Genomic DNA, 22,517 nt, shown 5'->3' on the forward strand with positions numbered 1-22,517 from the left:
CAGCTTTATCACTCTTGGCCCCAACACAATTTACCATTTAGAAACTAATCCTCCTCCATCCAAGAGCACAAGGCCTGCTAAAGCTCTCATGTCCACTTCTCTGATTCTTCATTGTCCACACTGACAGAGAGAAGCTGAAGACCTAATCAGTGTGTAATTCAATCGCGGTCCAGGCTGTGTCCCAGCACAATGCTCTGCTTGTAGTGCCACGGGTTAAGTCAGCCAGCTACTGTTATGCACCACAGCAGGTGTGAAGAATGTCACTCGGTGTAACTGTATGTTACCACCCTGTCAAGGTCCATTTCTGACGCCACTTTCACTCACCACTTAATGATTGTTTTTCCTACTGGCAGCAAGCTAATATTCGGCTGTACAGTAAAGCAGCACTTTCAGTATTTTTGATCTTGAATTGGAAATCCCACACAGCATAACAAGAGCCTCAAACAAAGTAAATCCCTCTGTTCTCTAGATCCCCAAAACATGAATGGCTGCTACAAAGCTCTTTATTTCCTTAACCTCAGTGCAGTCATTAGTAAGTTATGACTTACTACAGCCAAAGTGCTTCACTCTATTGTTCCTCACCACATAGCACAGTAGACATTGCCACACACCTTTTGGTCATGTATAAAATCTGAAAAGGTCCTTGGTACCTAATTCCATTCAACCAAGTGACAGACAGGCTCTTCAAAAAATCTTACCCACATATAGGTGGTTAAAAACCTCTGGAAACCTAGATTGAATTACTGACACAATTGCTGATACAGGTCTCAGGCACCTCTGAAGACTGCATTTGACTTTTTACTTTTACTACACCAACGGAAGTAGAAAGTTGCATTTTCAGTTTTCTTGATTCATACCACAGTGCAAGGAAGCTGAGGAAGAGGAGTGCAGAGGACAAAGGCAGAGGAGCGCAGAGCAACACACTTGCCATTTCATCCCTGGTGAAGCAGCAAGAGTGCATGCGCAGCCCCCAGTCACACTACTGGCGAGATAAGGAGACAGTGGGGAACTACTGCTGATAAACCCACAGCAGAACAAATGAACTGTAAATTACTGAAAGTGGAGAAGAAAAAGGGATAGTAAATAAGAACAGACCAAAGGACACCTTCCTTTCACACAGATGTGTATCACACACTTTTACTAGTCCTAAGTGATGTTTCTTTCCCTGTGTAATAGTGACGTGACCAAGACCTGTGAGCAAAGAAATGGGAGCCAAGAACTGCTGATATCTAATGCATCTATTTCCTTAACAGCCTTGAGTATTTTATTCATACAGAGTCTCTGATGCTGCTTCTCTATTCTTTAACTGTAATGTAGAAGTAATACAAACAGGAAGAATACCTAGTGGAGGAGATACACTGGGACAGAAGTTGTAACACCCTGTAACAGAGGAGCAGTTTTAGTCCCAAAGAGCTGAAAACTGAAGTCAGCTGGTTAACCTGACTAATCCAGCAGGTAGATGAACCAAAATTGAAATAATTTCACTGCCCCCACATATGTTGTCTTGGATCTATATATTTTTCAGTCCAGAGTTTTTCTATGTCATTCTATATGAGAATTATAGCTACCAATCTTACCTAATCCCGTAAAGGGAAGAAATACTTCATTACAACATTTTTAAATCCTGGGAGGGCAGTGAGAGGACGAAGAAAGACCATCCAGCTTCTTAGCACTTGCTACAGAAAATGCCAAAATATTCATTATTCAAAATATGAATCAGATCATCTGTACTTAAGATGTTTAACAAGTCTTGCTTAGTGCTGAAGCCAAGCTGCTAATTTCATCCATGCTTGTCTACTGTCATCACTGACGGCTGATTTCCAAACATGGCCAGACACTGATTTACATGGCAGAGGTCATGAGACATTCTTGCATCCTGATTCAGGATTTAGCAATGCCGTGCCAAGCCTTAGAAGCATGCAGAGCATTTGCAACTGAGCACCTGCGGAAATCCCATTTCCTGACAAAGAGAGCCCTCCAATATTCGTGTTCTTCTCCTGGGCTAAGGCTATGGTGTAATGAAATATGGCCTAAATAATCCTTTTATAGCTACACAGGGAAATGTTCTTGCTCAGCATTTACCCCTCCTAATGAGGGGTTAGCGGGAACTTGGTGGAGCAGTAGACAGAGATGTACCAAGTGAAAAGCCTGGCTGATGGAATATGGCAGAAGCCGTGCACAGGGCAGGGACACAAAATGAATGCGCAGGTTATCAACTAGAGCAGCAGGAAGGACTCTGGTAACATTAGTGAAGACAGATCAGGGGACAGGAACCTAAAGAGTCGCATTAAATTTGGCATGTGTTAATGGCGACATAGGGAGGCATAGCAAAAAGAGGGAGCAGTCATGAAAAAAGGTAGAGAAAAGGTAGTAAGGGAATCTGTGAGAGAGAAAACCACATGGAAAAATGGTAAAGCTATTGGCATAGACACTCCTCAAGAGAGCAGGAGGAACACAGCATGGATGATAGGCAGAGCACTCGAACGCACACTCACAGAAAGGGAGGCCAGAGGAGGGCTGTAGCTGACACACAAGAAGTGGTTAGAGAGCGCAGGACAGCACACAGGTCTCCCCCGGGACAGCGGGAACAGCTCTGGGGGGACGAAGCAGAAGACGAGCTGCAAGAGACGACGATGGGGCTGGTTGTGAGACCAGCAATGGGAGAAACATCTCTGAATGGGGTATAGTGTAAGGCTCCCTGCTCTATGAGACATTCCCAGAGCACCTCCTGCTGTAGCTCTGGGTTGTCCTTACTCTAAGCCACCTTCTTCCCTTTGAACACCTTGATTCCTTTACTCCAAGCAATTTGCATCTTTGCCCCTCTGCTCTAACCCTAGGCAGCTGCCACCTCTCCTTTGACACGGTCTTCCTGTGCCCCACTCCTCAAACTCCAGGTATTGTACCTCAGCCTTCCTCTAAATGCCCCCAAATTTGCCTCCTCACCCTCCAGTTCCCTGCCACCATCCCCTGCTTTCATAACCCCAGCTTCATAACCCCAGACTCTCTCTGCTCTGTCGTCTTCCCTTGCTGGCTTTGGCAGCGCTAGTGTGAAGCCCATGCTATCACATCTAGCAGAGACTATTAGCCTGTACACTGTTCTGCACCTAATCTCACCTCTGCCAGGCAGCTCAGTTGAGCTTTTAAGCAACGGTTCCTAACATTGAACACTGCCAGTTCTCAAAATTTCTCATACACTACCATGTACACATGACATATCTTCAGCTGACAAGTTGGGCTTGGCAGCCTGGAGATCCATCATTTATCATGGCCCTGCTGGTCTCAGCCTCATTTTGGGAACCACCACCCTTCACCATGCTGTGCAGGCTCAGTGCATGCAGAATGACAGCCACTATTTCGCATTTCCACCAGGAGATCCTGGAGCGATTCTTCTCTGCTAAATGCTGGGTATACAAATCTGAGCTGTGTTGCACACTCCTTCTTCCCTTCTGCTGACCAGCTATTCCTATGGGTCCTGCCAGGGGACCTACCCCTCCTATTGGCCATGACAGTGTACACTCAAACAGCTGCTAGGGCTGGATGAAACACCTGCTCTGGGCAACAGCAGCTGGAGTTCATTTTGGGTCCAAAGGGCTGGGGCCAAGCAGGCTGACCGCATGTGCACTAATCCAGTATCATCACCACCTCCACCAACAACAGGTGCTCTTTGAAGAGGGAGGGGAAAACTATTTGGGGAGGAATCAGAGCTTTATAAAGGACATTATAGGCCAGGTCCTCAGCTGGTACACAGTACATGCTCAGTTAAAGCATATATTCTTGTGAAGTTATATGAATAATGCTCATACACATTAATAAAAGATTTGTCCCACTCTTAGTGCTGCTTCTCTTTTCTTTTGGATTTTCCTAAGGATTTTTCCCATCCTCTTTGCTCTGCGCTGATCTTCCTTTAAAAAAGAAAGCAAGCATGCCTGTCTCTTGCTTTAGAGCAAACAGCTAAAAGTGAAAAGCTGTATATACCAGACTGCCATATCCTCCTCTACACAGAAAACATGCTTTTACTGTTGCCTAATGATGTGTCCCTCAGTCCTGCTTGCCTCCCAGAGTCCAGATCACGAGCGTGCATTAATGGGAACAAGGGAGTTCTCACTCTGTAACACGTCAGAAGCAAGCACAGTCAAGGTCCCTTAAGAGAAGTTGTTCATCCTAGGCATCATAAGAATGGTTCAGGCCAGGGGTCCACATAGCCCAGTGCATTATTTCAATCTGTGGCCACTACCAAATGATCTGGGAAGAGTTCAAGAAACTGTCACAGGCCAACAGGCTTACGCCGCAGGCCTAAGCTCAGCTGGCTTCAAGGAAAATTTTCTCTCTTTTAGCTAGAAGTTGGTTTATGATCCAAAGCATACAAATCTCTTCTTTAAGTCTTTCCTAGTATACTACTGATAAATGTTTGTATTAATAAAAGCCTCTAGGGTTTTTTTCTTACTACAGGCTGCTCAATGAATTGGTCCCAGCCTTCATAACTTTGAATTCCAAAAGCTATTCTCCTGAGCTGTACATCTTTTCCTTCATGGTTTTATGAGATTTAGATTAGTTGAAGTCACTTCTCTCTTCCATTCCTCTAGCATATTTCCACTAGGTTATAAGTAGATTCAGAAAATCCCCTCTCCATTTTAGGGCAAACACAGGCAGGGTCCCCATGGATGGGGCAGGGGACTGCAGCCCCTTTCTGTGACACGGTCTGGGGTCACAGTGGCACATCCCCTATCACAGTGACGGCTCCCTCTCCCCACACTTGCCTGCAATGCCTGGCCAGTCCCAGTTGCTAGCTGGTGCTCCTGCCACCACTCTTCTCTTGAGCTGTTTCGCAGCAAGAAGGATACGGCAAAGGAAGGCAGTGGGATAGCGCTGGAAGGCTGTTTGGTGAAGTGCAGAGGAGGAAAAGGAAGAGGAGAGTGGAGAGAAGGAGCTTCACCCTCACACTGGAAGAGTCAACCTAGTGCGAGGGCTGACCCATTATGAAAGGCCAGGGGCTTTGCATCTTGCCAGCACTGCAAAATCTCAGCCTGAAGGGTAAGGTCTGCAGGATCTGTTTCATGAGGGTTGTCACAGAGAATATTAACTACAGAAAGAGCTATGGAAACCCTGAGGCAGGGGTGGTGGGATGGCTGGAGAGGACTGACGGCTGCAACGAGAGCCCTGACTGAGTGTCCCTTAAGGCTCAGGGGAATTTGGTAGGCAGGACTGCTGGGTACTGTTCCCAGCTCTGCCCCTGCCTTCCTGGGGATCCACTGGGCAGAAGCCTCTGGCACCAAGGGTTAACACTTGCCTGAGGCAAAGAAGAGATGGTTGAACTAGGAACGCTGGTGACTAAAACAGCACAGGCAGAAAAAATAATATCCAATCCATAATAACTATTGACTGCTCATCCGCAAGTACATGCAAGTGTAAATTGTACTGTGCTGGCTTGCCCATCCAAGTAAACCCGAGATAATTTACCTTGACAAACACTGAGGTATAGGCTAGATGAAGCCGCTTCCTTATCAGCGAAGAGACATTTGCAGAACCACACAGGAGCGTCCAAGGCTAGAAAGATATTCTCAGCTGCTGCAGTCTCACGGATTCCCTTTGAGGCTTTAACCAGAATTCCAAAGTTGGAAAGTATTAAAGCATGTGCAAACATATAAAGAAAGCAGTACTGTCCAGTTAAACACCTGTTTTGTCCACATATATGCATATATGCCTAAGGCAATTGAGTAACAATCACCACTTTGCATACTTAATTATCCATACAGAGCAATATAGATACCTACCTATGTGTTACAGTCCTTCAGAGCAAAAGGGAGCCGTGGGGAAAGTCTTGAGCTGCCAGGGAGCCCTGGCTCACAGTGCCTGAAGAGGCCACTCCTGAGGCACTGAAGTCAATTACTATTTAACATTTCTACTGCAATAGCATACGCAGATTGGACCCTACTATGGGAGCTACTATACAAGAATTTTTTTTAATTATATTATCTTTGCCTAGAAAAGTGCTCTTTTCACAACAGTATACTCTCTGGTGCAGTCTATGAAATGCATTGTTCGGATCTGAAAAAAATACAAATGAGTAGAAAAAACCCGTAGCATCTGACAGGCACATAGTTCATCCAAACCCTCAGAATCCTCTCTACAGCTTGCAGTCACTGCACATTTCATGCAGACCAGCTGCACAGGATTTATTTGAGCAGTTTCGGAGTATCAAAGCTAACTTTTTTTTCTCTTTGCCCTGGGCAGGCGGTTGGTAGGCAGGATTTAAACCAGAGAACAAACCATTCTGTGAAATTTGTAAATATTCAGCACAGTCTAAATTATATAAAAGACAGCAACTGCAGCTAGTGGTTTAAAACTCAAAAAGTAAAACATTTCACAGCAGGACCTAGGGTAACACCAGTGTCCTAAAGACCAGAATAGGTAACCTCTCAGCACTATCAACTAATGTTACTGGCTGCCTTAAGTGACATGGGCCAAATCCACCCTAAGTTACACCTCATAATTCCAGTGAAATCAGGTGAATGTCCAAAAAAACAGTTCCTCTGCATTAAGACATTGAGATCAAAAATGTTTTGTTCAATACCTGCAGACTCGCTTAGAAGACTTTGCCTGAGACCTACTGCCATAAACAGATTGCACTCTAACATCTATTATTATAAGATTTTTATAACGTATTTAAAGCCATTAAAATGGAAATAGCCAGAAAACGATAGGGAAAGGAATACCCTCGGGAATCACAATACCTACAGTATAAAGGCCAATATGTAGATGGTATACAAGCAATGTTTTGAGCAGAGAGCAGCAATAAAGGGCCATTTGGTGTCCAGAGGTAGAAGATGGATTTCTCATTGGAAGTTACCATAGTCTTTAAAGTATATGACGTTTGAGTGGAATTATCCACTTCTGCTTTTTCTGATTCACCTCTACTGATTCCAAATTAACACACAATTTAAAACAAACATTTAGCATGAGAATATTCATATTAAAATTCCAAAGCAAAGACCTTTAATGAGTTTTTGCTCAAAACTCAGCTTCATTTTATCTTTGAGAGGGTTCTTTTTCAAATGAAAACTGGGAAAAGGGCTCATTCGTAATTTTTTGGTGAATGGAAAAGCTAAAACATTTTGAATAATTTCATTTTCACCTGCAAATATTTTGCACACTGCTCACCACTGGGGCATCTGTGGTTTCAATTTCTTCTTTATTAAGCCAAGTAGCAAATGGTGTCAATACAACTATTTAACTCCCAGGAGAGTCTATATGTCAGAAGTGCTCTGGGTACCTGCAGGGACTCTAAGAACATTGATTATCATTAACATACAGAAGCAAGACAACAAATGGTTTATAGGCTTTTATCCCTTGACTATAGTGTAGTTCCATTAGGCCCCAAAAAACTCTGAATATGTGCAGAGTGTATCTGCTCATGCTGACCCTGAAGAGCTCTTTCAAGGGCCATAAGGAGCACAGAGTGCATCTACCAAGGCTTACACAGCCTGGAAGTCATTACTTGCAGTCACCAATTTCAGACTACACAAAAAAGGCACTGCCTTTCTCAACATGTCAAGTCTTATTTTCCTATTTGCCAGAAAACGGATAGAGATTCTTATCCTCAGCTTTGGAAAGGAAAGCAAAACATGAGGGCAAGGGATACAAACTATGAGAGATTTCAGGCAGTTTGGGATTGCACAACCCCCTCACGCAACACATTGCCTTCAGACACTCCACAGGATCCCCTTAAAAACCTGCTCCAGTGCTGAGACTCAGTGGCTTCAACATGCAATAAGGGACTGGCCTTACAATATGCCATGCAAGGATTGCAAGGATGAGCCTTAAATTTGCTGGCCTAAACTCATTTAAATTTAGCTTGAAATAACAATTGCAAATCTTAGAGGCAGAAAAACGCTGTCAATTTTTTTCTCACTTGCTCCTAAAAGCAGCCTCTTTAAAAATCAAATGGGTAGTGTCAGCCAGTAGCCACTTGAAATTAATAGTCCACTTGCAGCATAAGTGTGTTTGTAAGAGAAGAAACGGAGACTGAAAGGCCAAGTACCACACTGCTGACTATTTTGAAGTGTGCTGTTCCATCGTTGCTCAGACTGACTGCGAGCCCTCTGCAGCCACCAGGCAGGCACACAGGCAGGGTGCACAGACAGCTCGCAGCGCTCCAGCTCCCCGAGCAGCCTCTCTCCTCAAGCCTAACCGCTGGCTTCCTGAGGGCTGGCAGTGGCAGGGCTCTTAAAGACACAGATGATGAGAAAGGACTAGGCAGCACACCTAACAACTTTGTAAATGCAAGGAGAAAAGACTATGGGAGAACAACTCAGCGCAGGTGAATTGACAACATTTGGTACCGCTATTGCAAAGAGTGGTATGTGCTTAAGAGAAAATAAAGAGAGATACGCCTCCTAGACACAAGTTTGTTAGTAGTGGCTACAGTGCAGTTTTACCTGAAGCCCCAGCATTAAGAACCTACACACATGCACACAGTCACACACGCTCAAACACAGCCCTATGCAGCTTGGTTTGAGATGCAACAGATGGCTGATGGTCTCAAACACAAGACAAAAAACAGGCTGAGGAAGGACAATAGTCACAGCAAGGAGTCTGCCTGTTCACTTAGTTGAGTTGTAGTTACCTTTTTTAGGTTTGACTGAGGAACACCTCCCTCCCCAAACCTGCTGACGGGATGTAGCTGTCTCAGCAGGACCGCATAAGGAAGGGCAGGAGGGACTTCCGAGAGGATGAGCACACTGGCGCGCTGGGGGTCTGCAGTTGCGGCAGCAGCTGGAGAGAGAGGGGAGGAGGAAGGGGTGCCTGAGGGCAGGCAGGAGGGAGGGGGCAGGTGCTAGGCAGGACGCGGCCGGCCACCACACGTCACACCACAGCTCTGTGCGCCAGCCACCCCAGCCGCGGAGGCTATCCCTCTGCGCCGCACGGTACTGGGCCTCCCTGGGCCCCAGCAGGCTCCTGCTGAGAACGAGCAGAGACTGCCTCTTCTCCCCACTGTATAACCCAAAGCAAACTCTCTGCTACTAGAAGAGTCCCATGGTAAAAGTCAGCATTAATTACAGGTAATCTAATTTGAACACTACAGAGAGGAAAACAGCATGAATTAGGAAATCCTGCTGGGTCTATGACACAAGATTAAAGACAACCTTTGTTTGCATTTCAGAAACTCTTATGAGCTTGTCTTCTACATTTGTGTTTTAGACAGCACAGACATGCCAATGTGCTATGGGCATATTCTGTTTGAAGTAAAGGACAGATTTCAATAGGTTAAGTTTCAAAGATTTCTATATATAACACAATGGTTAGTATTATCCAGCATTTGGAAAGTTCCTTACATAAGAACTTCATTGCAAAAAAAGAAAGAGAAATCGGCCAACTCCTCCGTGTCTGTACTATGCAGACTTGTGTCCAAGAAGTCTATGGAACTAAACTACTGGAGATACAAGTTACATCAGTGGTGCAATGTCGTACCGTTATCAGGCTACTGATGCAAAATGGAAAATCTGAATGATGGAAAAAAGGCATTACTGTTTCCAGGACAACTGAAGAATATCCTGATACATCTCAACTAGTATTAAACACTACAGTAATGCATGTTTTCCATATTCAAAAATAGCAATGACAGAAGAAAATCTAGAACTGTCTAGAAAAGGAAAAGTGGACAATACAAAACTAAGCTTTGGAGTATTTGAGGCAAGTGCCAGGAAAAGACACTTTGTAAGTGACTTCCAGAACCGAAATAAATCCAAGTATTTTGCATATAGGATTTTATTGTGATACTTCACTTGAGTAAATGGAATGTATATGTGTGTGCAGATAGGGCAGTGTGCAGTCACACAGTCACTGACTTCAGAGGGATTAAACTCTAAATTTTACTATTGAGAATTCTTCCCTTACGTTGCTAAAACATGCTGATTTCACAGCACTACAACAAAGTGGAAATTCCCCAAACTTTTTCACATATGCTCAATGACATAGAGACAAAAAGTATTTCCTAGTAAGTCCACCTCACAGCTTAGTCACAGTGCTTTTGTCATCCCAGGGCCATCTCATGTTTTGTGGATGGTTACTTTTACTGCAACACAGTTGAAAAAAGTTATTTTTCTATGTTTACTTAAGCCGTAACCTCCCAAATTTCAGGCTGCTTTTTTTTACTTTATGAGTCATACAGTGCAAAAAGACAAACAGCTCAGAAGTCCTGCTGGCTTTTCCTCCAGGGAAAAAGGATAGCAGAAAGAGTGGGATCAGAGCAAAATAGTGAAATGATGCACCTGTTGAGAATGGCAAAGCATACGGATAAATGGTTTAAGTGACTTCAAGTCCAGTACTAGTGACTGTGAATTCATGGGTGCTCGTATCAATCACTTTCCATTTCCTGCCAGAGAGCTTAGGTTTCCCTCAATTACAAAATAAAATCATGAACGGAAAAGGAGGCTGATTTACAGGAATATGCATCATATATTTATTTATTTATTGCTTTTTCCTCACACAGCCCTCAGTTTTCATCACAGCTATTGATGGGCGCTGAATGATCACTTAAGGAAAAAGTCTGGCAGCCTTAGATATACTATTTGCAAAGCACACGAAAAATCTGCCACAGCTAGAAAGAAGCTAACAGATGGTGGCTGGACAGAAGCAACAGCCACAACTCTTGCTACCTGCGGTTGAAGGAAAGAAAAGATCAACTCCAGGTTGCAAAGAGCAGCTTAAAGAGCCCAGCTTTAAATGACAAAGAATCCAGATAGAAAATGGTCTTATTAAATTAAATGTTTGCAAAGTGGCCTTAGCAGAAAGTATGTTTTCAGATGATTGCTAAAGCCCAGTCCTCCCTGCTGAACTCTGCCAAAGAGTAAAAACAAGGTGTGTGGGTGTGGGGTGGGGTGCGTGTGTGTGTGTGTGTTTGGCTGTGCAAGAAAGGTTCTTTCACTGGGATTATAATTGCAGCTCTGTACACCATGTGTGGTTGTTTGGCTTCCTGCTCTGCTACACCACTTGAGATACTCTTTATAATGTTTTATATCAAAATCATCCTAAATCATAAAAATGAATTAAGACCCCTTTCACCAAGGCATGTGCCTAACATTATGCATTTAAATACTTCTGGATTATGGGAATGGGCAGGGCCAGTCCTGTCCCCATCCTATTTACAGCCCCTTTGCTTGCAATGAGTTCGTATGGAACTGACCACAGGGGCTTTAGGGGCTTGCGCTCAGCTTCGGCTCTTGCTTCCCTCATTCAAGAATCTGCTGCTTTCAGCCCCCTTCAGCCCAACAATAGCTTTTCGTGTAGGAAATCTGTACAATACTGTCATACTCCAAGATTTAGCGAGAATAAGGATCTAATCCAGATTCACTGGCTGCATAAAAGCCATATACAGATATTGTTACCTCAAGTGGGTCATAACTTTTCCAAAGCATATTGTTTGGGAGAGACACCTAAGACTTCTCCTTCAGACGGAGGCAGGTGGGAAACAATTCATCTCTTATCTTAAAAGCCCGCCACCCCTCAGAGAGCAGCTGCACTTATTCCATGCCAAGTGGAAATGCCGTAACAAGCTAAGAAACTGAACAAAGCACCCATCTCCCAGGATACAGCACTACTTGAAAACCAAGACTTAAGATCATAAGTTTTTGGAAGAGAGCTGCAAATTATACTTTTTCAGTCCAGATACAAACAGCACATGACACCTCTTACCCTATGCAGCAAGAATCTCTAGATTATTTTGTAATGGTATTTTTCCATAAGAAATTTGATTACAGTACAAATTACTTGAATTTCCTTTAGTTCTATGATTCACAAAGCAAAACAAATTGAATGGTGTTCTCATAAAAAGACAGTTTTAAGGAATGTACTGAGATTAAGGAAATTTGGAGTCAAGTTTTCAGATCAGCCATAAACTTCATAGGTGGCCTTAAAACATGTCTCCAAGTCTCAGTTCTCCATCACTGGAAAGGGATAACTTAGATATTGATTCCTGAAGGACTCCATGTGATTGGAAGTCCATTAACACATACATGTGCATGTACGCACTAATATACTCAGAAATTACTGCAGTGAACATGAAGATGAATCTAACAAATAAAACTGAGCTGTAAACTTTTCTACAGAGACACTGGCTAACTTGCTTTCAGCTGTGATTTCACACTTCCCATTCTCTGGACTATATACCGAATGGAGGTCATTGAGTATTCCATTTATACCAGGATGACAATGACACATACGCATACACCATACTTGCTCATCTTCTTCTGAGGCACACAAAGAATCATCCTGTTGTAGCTAAACACTAATAACTATTTTACTGTCTACAATCAAGATAGTTGGAATGGAGGGAACTAAAAGATAACTGTTAGAAATGCATCTTTCCAGCAGAAGTGTCTAGTGCCGTTACTAAAAAGAACTTCAGAACAAAGTCATATGCACAGCTGAACTGTCTAGCAAATATATTACAGTTTATGAATTTAGGTACTTACTTCAGCCCTGCAAACACTTACACACATACTTAACTTTACTTGTGTGCAGTTTTATTTACGATGGTTAATTTTTTTTTAAGTGGGAACTTCACACACTGCTTCAGATTTGCTGAAACTCTTCATTTAACTTAACTACAACGTGAAGAATCAGAGGCAAGTGAAAATGGAAAATTAGACAAAGAGAGCTGAATACCATAAAAGATGAAGGCATTAAACTAGAAATATTTAACGTGAGCAATTTTCTCACATTTTATGTGACTATTCTCAGATTGTGCGTGCTTTGCTCTAAGGCAGTCAAATCCAATAACAATTAGAACGTGCAACTGAATAAAGATTAGGAATGGGTTTGTGGGGGAGTGGGGTGATTTGCTAGCAAAATATTCCATAGAACAACACGTAGCAGTAAGCGTACTGAACAGAAAGTCACTGAACAGAAAATTATCAAATTTGAAAGGTGCTGAGCTTAGTCACGCTTCCACTTCACTGGCTAGACTTTGTCAAAGGCAATGATGATGGAGCCGCAGCTACCACCGCACAGGATAAAGCGGCTGAAAAAGCCGGGAATGGGTGTTTTTCAGTCCCCGGCGCCCGCACCCGCAGGTCGCGGCCGTTAACGGCCCGGGGGCAGGCACGAAATGGCGGCGGCGCCCGCCCGTCCGCCCGCCCGCGCGCGCGGCGGGAGGGGGGAACGGGGGCACGGGGGCGGCGCGGCCCTAGGCCCGCGGCAAGGTGCGTCCCAGGTGCCCGCCGCTATATGAGGCGCCGCCCGCGCCGCTCCGGCGGCCGCCGCCATGGCCGAGCCGCGCTCCAAGCGGCCCCGCGGCACGCTGCCCGCCTGCGCGGCGCACCGCCCGCTGCCCGGCAGCCGCGTGAGGCAGGGCTTCCCGCCCGCCGTGGAGGAAGGCCTCTGCGGCGTCACCGGCGCCCTGCTCGAGCTCTCCTACGGCCTCCAGGCGCTGGTAAGCGGCCGCCCGGCGCGGCGCGGCGCTCCGGCGTTGGGGCACCTCGCGTACCCACGCGTGGGGGGGCCGGGGCGGGGGCAGGGGCTTCCCACGGCTCTGGGGCACAACGCCTGGCTGCCTGTTTCCTTCTTTTTTACCCCCGCAAGCTCTGTACATAAAATAGCCTTGTGCGGTTAACTGGTGGGAAGAGTTTGCGGGAGCGGCTTCCCGTGAACATCGCTGTTTGCTTGGGGGTTTTTGATCAGCAGGTAGGAACGTCCTGCGGATTTAAAAAGACAGTATGTAACATAATGTGAAATCTGTTGCATTTGGCTGCTTATCAAAAACTTAAGGCAGCATATATTTTAGCAAAGACATTAAAACTGAGAAGCAGGATTATTGGTGCCGTCCCTTTTGCTGCTGAGCATCTGTTGAGAGGCAAGGCAAACTATATTCACGTGAATCACCCAGATGCTCTGATCAAGCTTAGTGTATGGTATTAGTCCAATAAAAACTAAGCATGCAGCGAAACCTCAACCTGTTAAGCATGTGGATTAAAATACTACTACTGACTGGTAGTTGGGCTGGATAGAAAAAATTCCACTAGAAATGGACTGTGGCTGTCTTAAAAGTAGTTAATGACTTTTATATAAGATTTACCTTAACAGTTATGCAGGTGTGGTGACTTGGGTTCTAGTAGTCCTGCAGCACACTCACACTGAGGAACTGATCACAAAACATTCAGTCTTGATTATTCTGTCAACAGAAATATGAATTAATGACTTCAGGAAAAAGATTATGCAAATATTATATTAATATTCTCAAAGGAACATTGCGGTATATATTTTTCTCTTGAATGACATGGTCACGTGTGTGTGTCACAGGTTTGGGGTATCCCAGGTGGTCATCAAAACATAAGAGAAAAACATAAACACATCATGCTGTGTATACAATTTTTTCTCATTTTTTAACAGATGAGCAACATAGATAAAACACAAGTATTTTGTATTTGTTCACAATAAGTGAAAGAGGGGAGGACAGCCAGAAGTAGAAAAATTTATGAAATGCACATACTTGTTCTTTACCCCTACTGGACAGGCTACAAGCCAACCGTTTAATATGCAGTACTCCAGAGTGTGCCTAAGAGGCAAGGGCTGGGCTGTATTGCCTATGTGTGTTTAGGGAACCAGTGTATTGATATATTGTAGCTCTGTCAATTCTACTCTTGGCATATTCCCAGCTGCTGCCTCTCACTGTCTTTGATATCAAAGTTGTGCAGAGCCARTGCTGAACCTCTGTGCAACCTGGGGGCCTTCCACTGCTATCTGTCTCTCTAGTATGTTCTCTTTATTCTGTTTTCCATAGTGCAGGCAGGGAACTAGGGATCAGCCTGCCACACCATGCATAAAATTCATCCAACAGAAGAGCTGACAGATCTGTTAGCATAGTTAATCTTGCACTGATGAAAGTTGTTACTTTCCCATATAGAAAAACAGAACAAGGCCTACAGTTGGTTTAGGATTTTAATACTTCTGAAGTCTTTTTAGGCATGAGCTACATACTGCTACTGAGCTATACTGTGTACACCTTTAATGTTCTTTCTACTGGAATAGCATTATGCATAAAGAAGCTGATAAACTGATGCAAAATTGTTCTCGTTCTCCTTTGGTATTTGCTTCATCTTTCTCAAACCTTTAAAAGCCAACTTTTCACTGGAATGCTGACCTGAAGGGATAAATCCTATGTTCTCCATGCTTCTGGCTCAATTGGCAAGAAGCTGGACTATGCTTATTTAATTAAAAATAAATAACAGGATCGGGCCCTTACCAGTTCCAATGCCTAGAAGGGGATAATGTTGCAGATTTTGATGCCTTTGATTATAGTGGTGGAGGATCTGGATATGTGCCTCTATAGTTAATTTTTCTTTCCTAAATGCAAATCTCATAAGCAGTACCTTGCTAGAATATGACTGCTAATGAGAGAGAACATCAGTAATACAGTCACCTGTCCAGTCTTAAAAGGCATAAAGTGTTCTAGTAGGAGTATAGTGTTTTTTKYTTTTTTTTTTTTTTTTTGGGGGGGGGGGAACAGGATGGGATGGGACAATAATGACTTCATTTATTGCAGAAGTTTGAAGGAATATCTTCAAAATGATTAAGCTGGTAGAACAAGTTCCATTGGAAATGTCTCCTGAGTTCTGATAAAGCTGTGTTCTGCTGCAAGTGAATCCCATCTTCAGCAAGCTTTAACACTTTGGTTGAATTTTGTTTGCCTAGGGTGAATTTTTTGATCAGTCACACGTGGCCCTACCAAATGTTTCAAAGTTCTTTCTGAATCAAGCTACAGAGGAGAGAAAAGCTGCAGAAGCTTTGATGAAGTATCAGCAAGAAAGAGGAGGCCACTACTGTTCTAAAACCATCCAGGTGTGTAGCAAACAACTTCTGGTTTCTTGCAATCAGCAGTAATTACTCTAAACTCCTGCATTATATTGTTGGTACCCTGGATCTCTGCTTTCATCCACTATTAGATTTCCAGATATAATTTCCCTATTATATTAGTATACATGCTTTTGTTCTTGATTATGATGCCTAGAAACTCTGTATCAGACATGCAGTCCTAACTCTATATGATTGCAGTTCTTGCCAAAAAGGATATTAACAATGGTCCCTTTTTCTTCCACTCAGCTGGAGACTGCTGTTTCCAGTGTGCTGTAATGGATTATGTGAGTCTTCTTAAAATTGTTTCAGTGCTAAACCAGCCAACTTGTCTGCCTTCCCACTGAAACAAAATAGAAGTCATTGGCATCTGAGAAAGGGGTAAGGAAGGAGGTGGGAGAAACATCCAGCTGGGAGCAGTAGCTCATCTGTTAGAACATAGCCAAAGACAAATTTGAATTAGAGATTTGAGTTGGGCTTGCACAGGTATGAAGGAGTAACTCAGTTATCAGCAAAAAACCTTACTTGTAGAAGATTACGGGAGTGATTCTCCTCTGGCAAACTAGTATTATGTAAATAGTTGAATATGTCAGCTTGCCGTTTCTTGGCCTATCATAGCATTTGTTGAGCTGGAAAAGTTAAAAATTAAAAATCCATCTTGGATAACTTTTTTAAATATTCAGTTTGCATCTATATGGATAGGTTTTCCTGGTTTAAGAATGTTTATCAGGCATAGCTGCTGCTATCTAAATCTTGTTTCTTGAAACAAAGATTTGTGGGTTTTGGCACTTCTGTATGTTTACAGCCATCTAACATGGCAAAAAGTAACAGACGCTCCAAACTAGAAGGAGCTGTTGCAAAATACTAGCACGTTTTGTTTAGGAGACAAGTTAAGTTACAGGAGAACAGCAATGAATATGGCAAGATGAGCTGCTGCTCTTAATAAATTATCTTTCTCTTTGTTTCTAGAAACCAAACTGTGAGTACGCAGTCAGTCTGATGAAAGCCCTGGAAGTAGCAATGCTCCAGTGGAAAACTATAACACGGTATTTTGAAGAGCTTTATGCCTTGAGCCTTGAAAATGCAGACCCTCACAGTGCAAGCACTATCAAGAAACAATTCATTGAACCCAAAATCCGGAAGATCAAGCTGATGGGAGATCTTCTGACCAATGCTCGCAGGCTTGACTGTTCCCAAGATGGCAGAAACAGTCTTGGGGATTACTTCATGGACCGGTTCCAGAAAGAGTTAAGAACAGGCATAGATCCAGAACCTAGGCAGCGCGGTAGCCCCTGCCCACCTCTCCAGCAATGCACAGGTGCTGCAGAGGCTCTGAAGCGTCCCCAGAGAGAATCCTCCCAGCAGAGGAATGGCATAGGGCCAATATACGCAACCATATATTGCACTGCTGCAGTGCCCCAGTGCAACGACGGGACAGGAGCAAAAGCGAAGCAAGGCAGGGAGGGGCTGTAACACCACAGCTGTTAAAGCTATGGAGCAGCTCCTAAGGCACATCTTTATGGAGAGTGGCTTTGAGACCAGCACTTGGGAGACACGATGGGTTACTTCTGTATCACTCTCCCTTCTTTACACCCTGTCCCTCATCCTCTGATGAGCCACAGCTCAAAGTCTAGCCCATGCAATTGTTTAAATCATAGTGGGATTGCTAGTTACCCAGATTGTTCGCATCAATCACATTTTTTCTATGCAATTCTTACCATAAAAGATGCCTCAGTGTAGAAACCAAAAGCTTTTAGGCCTCTCTCCTGGCTTAAATGATTGTTAGTATTAGTTAATGCCAATTATTTTTAACAGTGTCTAAAACTTTTATAAAAAATGCTTTAGTACAAGGTAACTTCTATGTGGGAGAAAATCCACAGATTAAGTTTTATATTTAATATTTTGCATTAGTATGGTAACATTATGAATTTTTTAAAAGACTTGTTTTAAAACAAGATGGATTTCTTGTCTTCTTTCTATCATAGTAGCAACTTAAATGAGTTAATTCATTTAGCTATAAACAAGCTTTTTTGTATACTCCTTCAATATGAAGGATACTAACTTTTTCTCAATGTGGGAACAAGACAAAGTGCTGTTTTTTCACTGCAGTTACTTGCCTTGTTGCCTTTTCTAATCATCAAAAAGAGGATGAGATATAAATTAGGGGTTCTCATTAGATGTGGTCTTCACAGGTTCTATTTTAAGTGTCCCTAAAGGCCCTAGCTCTAGGGCTTTGTCCAGGCATAGCCTAGGACAGTTATCTTAATTACCATGCACATCCCTGTTCCAGCTAGATACGGTATGGTATTACTGTGGTACTACTGCCAGTTCTCTGTATTCCTTATCTTGGCCCCAGGTAGATGAATAACATCCTAGTGAAAGTGCAGCACACATGGCTAAAATTGCACTACAAAAAGTGGCCTCCCATTAATTTTGCATTTCAATTAGGGGGGCATTCACACTATCAAACTTACAGCTGTTGCTTTAGCCAGCTGGGTTAAAGTTCAGAGGAGTCTAAATTCCTTCCAGTCAGCCCCTGCAGGAGTGCCTCTCTCTGCACTGACTAACAAGGTCACCTAGGAAGAGCAACTGGCTAAATCAGCTGCCTGGAACTAGGTTCTTCAGTCAGGATACACCACAGCTTTTAGGCAATTGGGGTTTGCTCCATTGAAAGATTAACACATAAACTTTTATGTAATACTGTAATCAATATTCTTATTGTTAAGTTTGAAAATAAATTCAGTTCAACATAAATATAATGTAGATGCAAATTTTTTAGTTTTCCATACATGCATGCTAATATTGTTCTCCAAGAGATTTTGCATATGTATAAAACTGCACCAGTGCCTATCTGCTACCACGAAAGTTGCACAAGATAGAAATATAGACCGCAAAATGAAAATAAACATGGCAGAAAACTGCATTAAGGTAAAAACATTGCACAATGAAACACTTGAATTTAATTCTGAATTCTATACACAGCTGCATTTAAGTACCCATTTCTGTAAAACTGCATTAGCCCACCTACTTTGGTGGTTTTGTAACGCAGGACAGACAACTACAATTCAGATGCTTTCCCAATCTCTTTCTGTTAATGATTCAGCTTTATGATGGTGGGTGTGGAGGGAGGAAATGGCATCAAAACTTCCGCTATATTCTCCTAAAAAAAAATACTGCAGTGTGCCACAGGAATGGTTTGAAGCACTTCTAGCAACATACTGCATTTGCCTATGTTTGGGATGACTGCAATAGTTTAAAAGATATTTCTATCTGGGCCAGATTCCAACACCCATCCTCATGCTGACCATACCTTATTCAACAATTAGTTCCACTGACTCTAACTCAGTGTGAATAAGAGCAATGGAATCCATCCTTCTCAGTATTAAAATATAGCTCATTAGGTATGAATGGAGCAAAAATACTTGTTGAATAATAAACTAATGCCATATAAAAATCCTTCATTTGCTACTACTGTTTCTACAACAATCCTCTACTTTGACAGTTCTTAACCTTCTGAAATGTAGGTATAGCCTCTTTCACAGTTTCCAGCACTTAGACTGTCTCTCTCTTTACCTTAACAGAAGTCCAACACAACAGAGTCCAACATTTAAACTTTACAGTGCAAGACTTACTTGTCATTTCTTTCTCCCTGAACTATTGCCATGTGTCTTTCTCGGAGACCCACTCCTCTCATCTTCATGGCAAAATGCACCAGCACATTCTCAGAATTTTAAGTTCTTTATTTCTCATGTTTCCAAAACACATTCTGGGCCTTCTGCCTGGAGAAATAATTCTGTTAATTTCAGGTAAAGAAACTCACAGCTATTTTCCCAATCTGTATCCTCTGAAAAGGAGAATTGAATCAGTTACTATAGCTAACTGAAGTTCTTCTCGTCCATATGCTGCTACTGCTGAGGGTGTGCACATGCCCATGAATATGATCTCTGAGACTTTGTTAATACCTGTATGTCATGTATAGGATGAGTGTCCCTCTATGCTCCTCAGCATATGAAGTACAATCCGCTCCCCCCTTCTCAGCTTCCTTTCAACCACACCCTGAAAAAAGGAGATGAAGGGTGAAATGTGTAATAGGTATATAGCACCATTTAACATAACTAAGAATTTGCTTCCTCTGCTGACTGCTGCTCATACACACACCCCTGCATGTGTAATTCCAAAGCAATGCCCAATCCATCCAGACCCAGAATCTGGGAGGCTTAGAAGAGCCATAGTAACATCAGTGCTGAAATACAGCATCCAATTTGAAAGATCTGGAGAGACCTAATTTCTACGAAATGATGAGTAATAGCCAGGGTGGCTTCTAGACAGACACTAACAGCGGCATATTTCTAAATGCTGCCATAAGCACTACCTAAGGTTGCAAAGAAGGTGCCATTGCTGCTGCCTAGTCTCAAAATGAGGCATTCATTAAAATATTCAGGTGAAGATGGTGCTGTCCTGCATCCTCTCCACTATGGCCACCCAAAGTTGAGAAGAACATCTGAGGATTTTGTTCTTTGCAAAGACTCTCTCAGACTCACAACACAATGCAACATTTTTCTGGACAAACCCATTTTTGAGAAGAACATTGGAAAGTGAATGTTAGTTTTGGTGGCAACAGTGGGGGATGAGTCATCCAAGGCACCTTCAGTGGGAGAACACTCCATGCAAACTTTACCATCTGGTCACGGCGCTCTCCTGACTTTTTCACCTAGGTGACAAACTGAGATACTGCTTTTACTAACTCATGTCTTGGACACGTATGTGCTGCCACAGGTTGAAAGAAGAGACTCCCTAGAGCATGCAAGCAGTAGACTGCATTGCACTGGCAATTGCTTGAAGCCTTCTTGTATCACTTGTCCAAGTCCCAGCGTTTGTTATTGCTTTGCCCAAGGTAACCACTATTTGCACAAGTCCCAGAATGCCTTTTTCTGGGGTCAAATACAACCTAGAAACACACTTAAAGTGGCAGAATATGCTACAATACTGTGTAAACATCATGTAGAATTACCTTTTCCACAACTGAAACAACTAAGCTACAGAGAGATTAAATGTCTTGAGCCAAGTAACATGGCCAGCACCAAAACAAAGCCTTGATACCCCTAATTTACACGTTTAGCTGTTATAGCACACAACTATTTCTCCTTTATACTTAATGTGCATTATTGTATTATTTTCAATACAAATTGTTTTTAACGTTGTTTTAGCTGTTCAGTGGAGATTTTTCAAAACAGAAAAGTCTGTTCATTTCTTCTGGATCAAAGAACCTCTGTAATAACAGTGGAGTATTTCCACAAGGTTACTACTTTGCCTCTCAGCAACAGCTGGGAGATGCACTTCTAAATGTGTTAGGGTGGTCAATAGCTGTTCTCCTTGGGACATATCACTTTTCAGCACTGGATACAGTGAAAGAACAAAGTTGTACACAGTCCAAAATACCTACTTTCTTTTTTAAATAAAAATTTGATCTTTTGGGGGTAATGACAGAATGTGACTAATAGTTCTTATCTTTGTCTGTATTTGAAGACATGTAAGTAAGCAGAAAATGGGGACTGCAAATTAGGAACTCTTGCAAAAACCCATTCATATAACTACCAAAGAATCCACCATTACAATAACCCATCTGAAAAGTCACAGGCACAGGAACTGAAGACTAGATCATCAACTGATATTTTACCTTTACAGATTCTCTCAATCTGCTCTTGACCCCACTGAAGACAGAGCTTTGCCTTTGATTTTAAATCAGTCTAATTTTTACCAGCATTTATAACTGCAGAGTGGAGATTAATTTTAGCCCATGGTAGATAAAAATACCTGTAAGTATTTTAATCATTAAGTTAATGAAATCACACAGCGGAATTGCTGAAGTGCTTCCATATCACAAAAAGAGCTATATTTCTCAGCTCAAATGATATTCCAAAAACAGAGTAAATAGCAAACTTGAGAGCATTACCAAAAAAAAAAAAAAAGTCCAAACTCTGCCACTGCTGGTTACCTGAAATAACAAATCCTTATTGCACAAGCAATCCAATTACAATGGCATTACAAGCTCAGCAAAACACTGCTTCATGAGGTGAGTTCAATCTCTTCCAAGGCTTCAGGATAAATGTAATCAGAGGCTTGAGTTTAAAGAGGACCCTGCAATGCAAATTTATACAGCACAGGTCACGAAAACAGAGGCACTCACTGAAGCGATAGCTGTAAGCAGCTCAGGCCTCGGCTCTCCCGGGGCACTTCGTGACTACCCCATTACCGCACTGCCCTATTTGGGGAATCAAACGCTCCCTGTAAGAAACCTGGCTGGGCATCGCCGCCGCTCCACAGCTCGGCCTCCCTGCCGCACGGCTTCCTTATGCTCCCAGGTGAGGCAGTTTCGGTAACTCTGCTCGAGTCTTCCCCAACACTCTCCTGCCTCCACGTGGGCCGCGGGCCGCAGCCAGGCCCGGGGGAGCAGGCACAACGCGGAGGCCTGAGGGAAGGCCCCCCACGCACCTCCGCTTTGACTATAGTAACGGCCCTCCTGGACGGGCAGCCTCAGGCTGTGCCCCGATGTAAGGAAAACCAGCCTCCCCCGGCCAAGCCGCACCGGCGCGCGGGCGAGCAAAACACAGCCGCGCCACGAAACCGACGGGCTCGGCGCGGGGCAGCGAGGCCGCCGGGAGCGGAGGGGC

General features: G+C 43.2%; 1 protein-coding gene and 1 long non-coding RNA gene across 2 annotated transcripts; one reads left to right on the top strand and one right to left on the bottom strand.

The window, feature by feature from the left end:
• Nucleotides 1-13,255: 13,255 nt before the first annotated feature.
• LOC112972445 (ferritin light chain-like) lies at nt 13,256-19,292 on the top strand. The gene is made up of 3 exons (XM_026079000.1): nt 13,256-13,429; nt 15,688-15,834; nt 16,816-19,292. Exons 1-3 carry the CDS (start codon nt 13,262-13,264, stop codon nt 17,317-17,319), a joined length of 819 nt encoding a protein of 272 aa, XP_025934785.1. The 5' UTR covers nt 13,256-13,261; the 3' UTR covers nt 17,320-19,292.
• Nucleotides 13,546-22,144, bottom strand: LOC112972446. Its single transcript, XR_003255692.1, has 5 exons — nt 22,034-22,144; nt 19,809-19,902; nt 19,479-19,625; nt 14,072-14,167; nt 13,546-13,691 (listed from the first exon to the last, which is right to left on the bottom strand). It is a non-coding gene; the product is annotated as an uncharacterized LOC112972446 (long non-coding RNA).
• Nucleotides 22,145-22,517: the final 373 nt, after the last annotated feature.

The sequence above is a fragment of the Apteryx rowi genome, unplaced genomic scaffold (assembly GCF_003343035.1).
Source record: "Apteryx rowi isolate R43461 unplaced genomic scaffold, aptRow1 scaffold_49, whole genome shotgun sequence".
In the NCBI taxonomy this organism is placed as follows: domain Eukaryota; kingdom Metazoa; phylum Chordata; class Aves; order Apterygiformes; family Apterygidae; genus Apteryx; species Apteryx rowi.

Excerpts from the sequence above, each read along its gene's own strand:
- LOC112972445 (XM_026079000.1), top strand. The coding sequence starts at position 13,262 with ATGGCCGAGCCGCGCTCCAAGCGGCCCCGCGGCACGCTGCCCGCCTGC. Across the intron at positions 13,430-15,687 it reads CCTACGGCCTCCAGGCGCTG|GGTGAATTTTTTGATCAGTC; the intron begins GTAAGCGGCCGC and ends TTGTTTGCCTAG. Across the intron at positions 15,835-16,815 it reads ACTGTTCTAAAACCATCCAG|AAACCAAACTGTGAGTACGC; the intron begins GTGTGTAGCAAA and ends CTTTGTTTCTAG.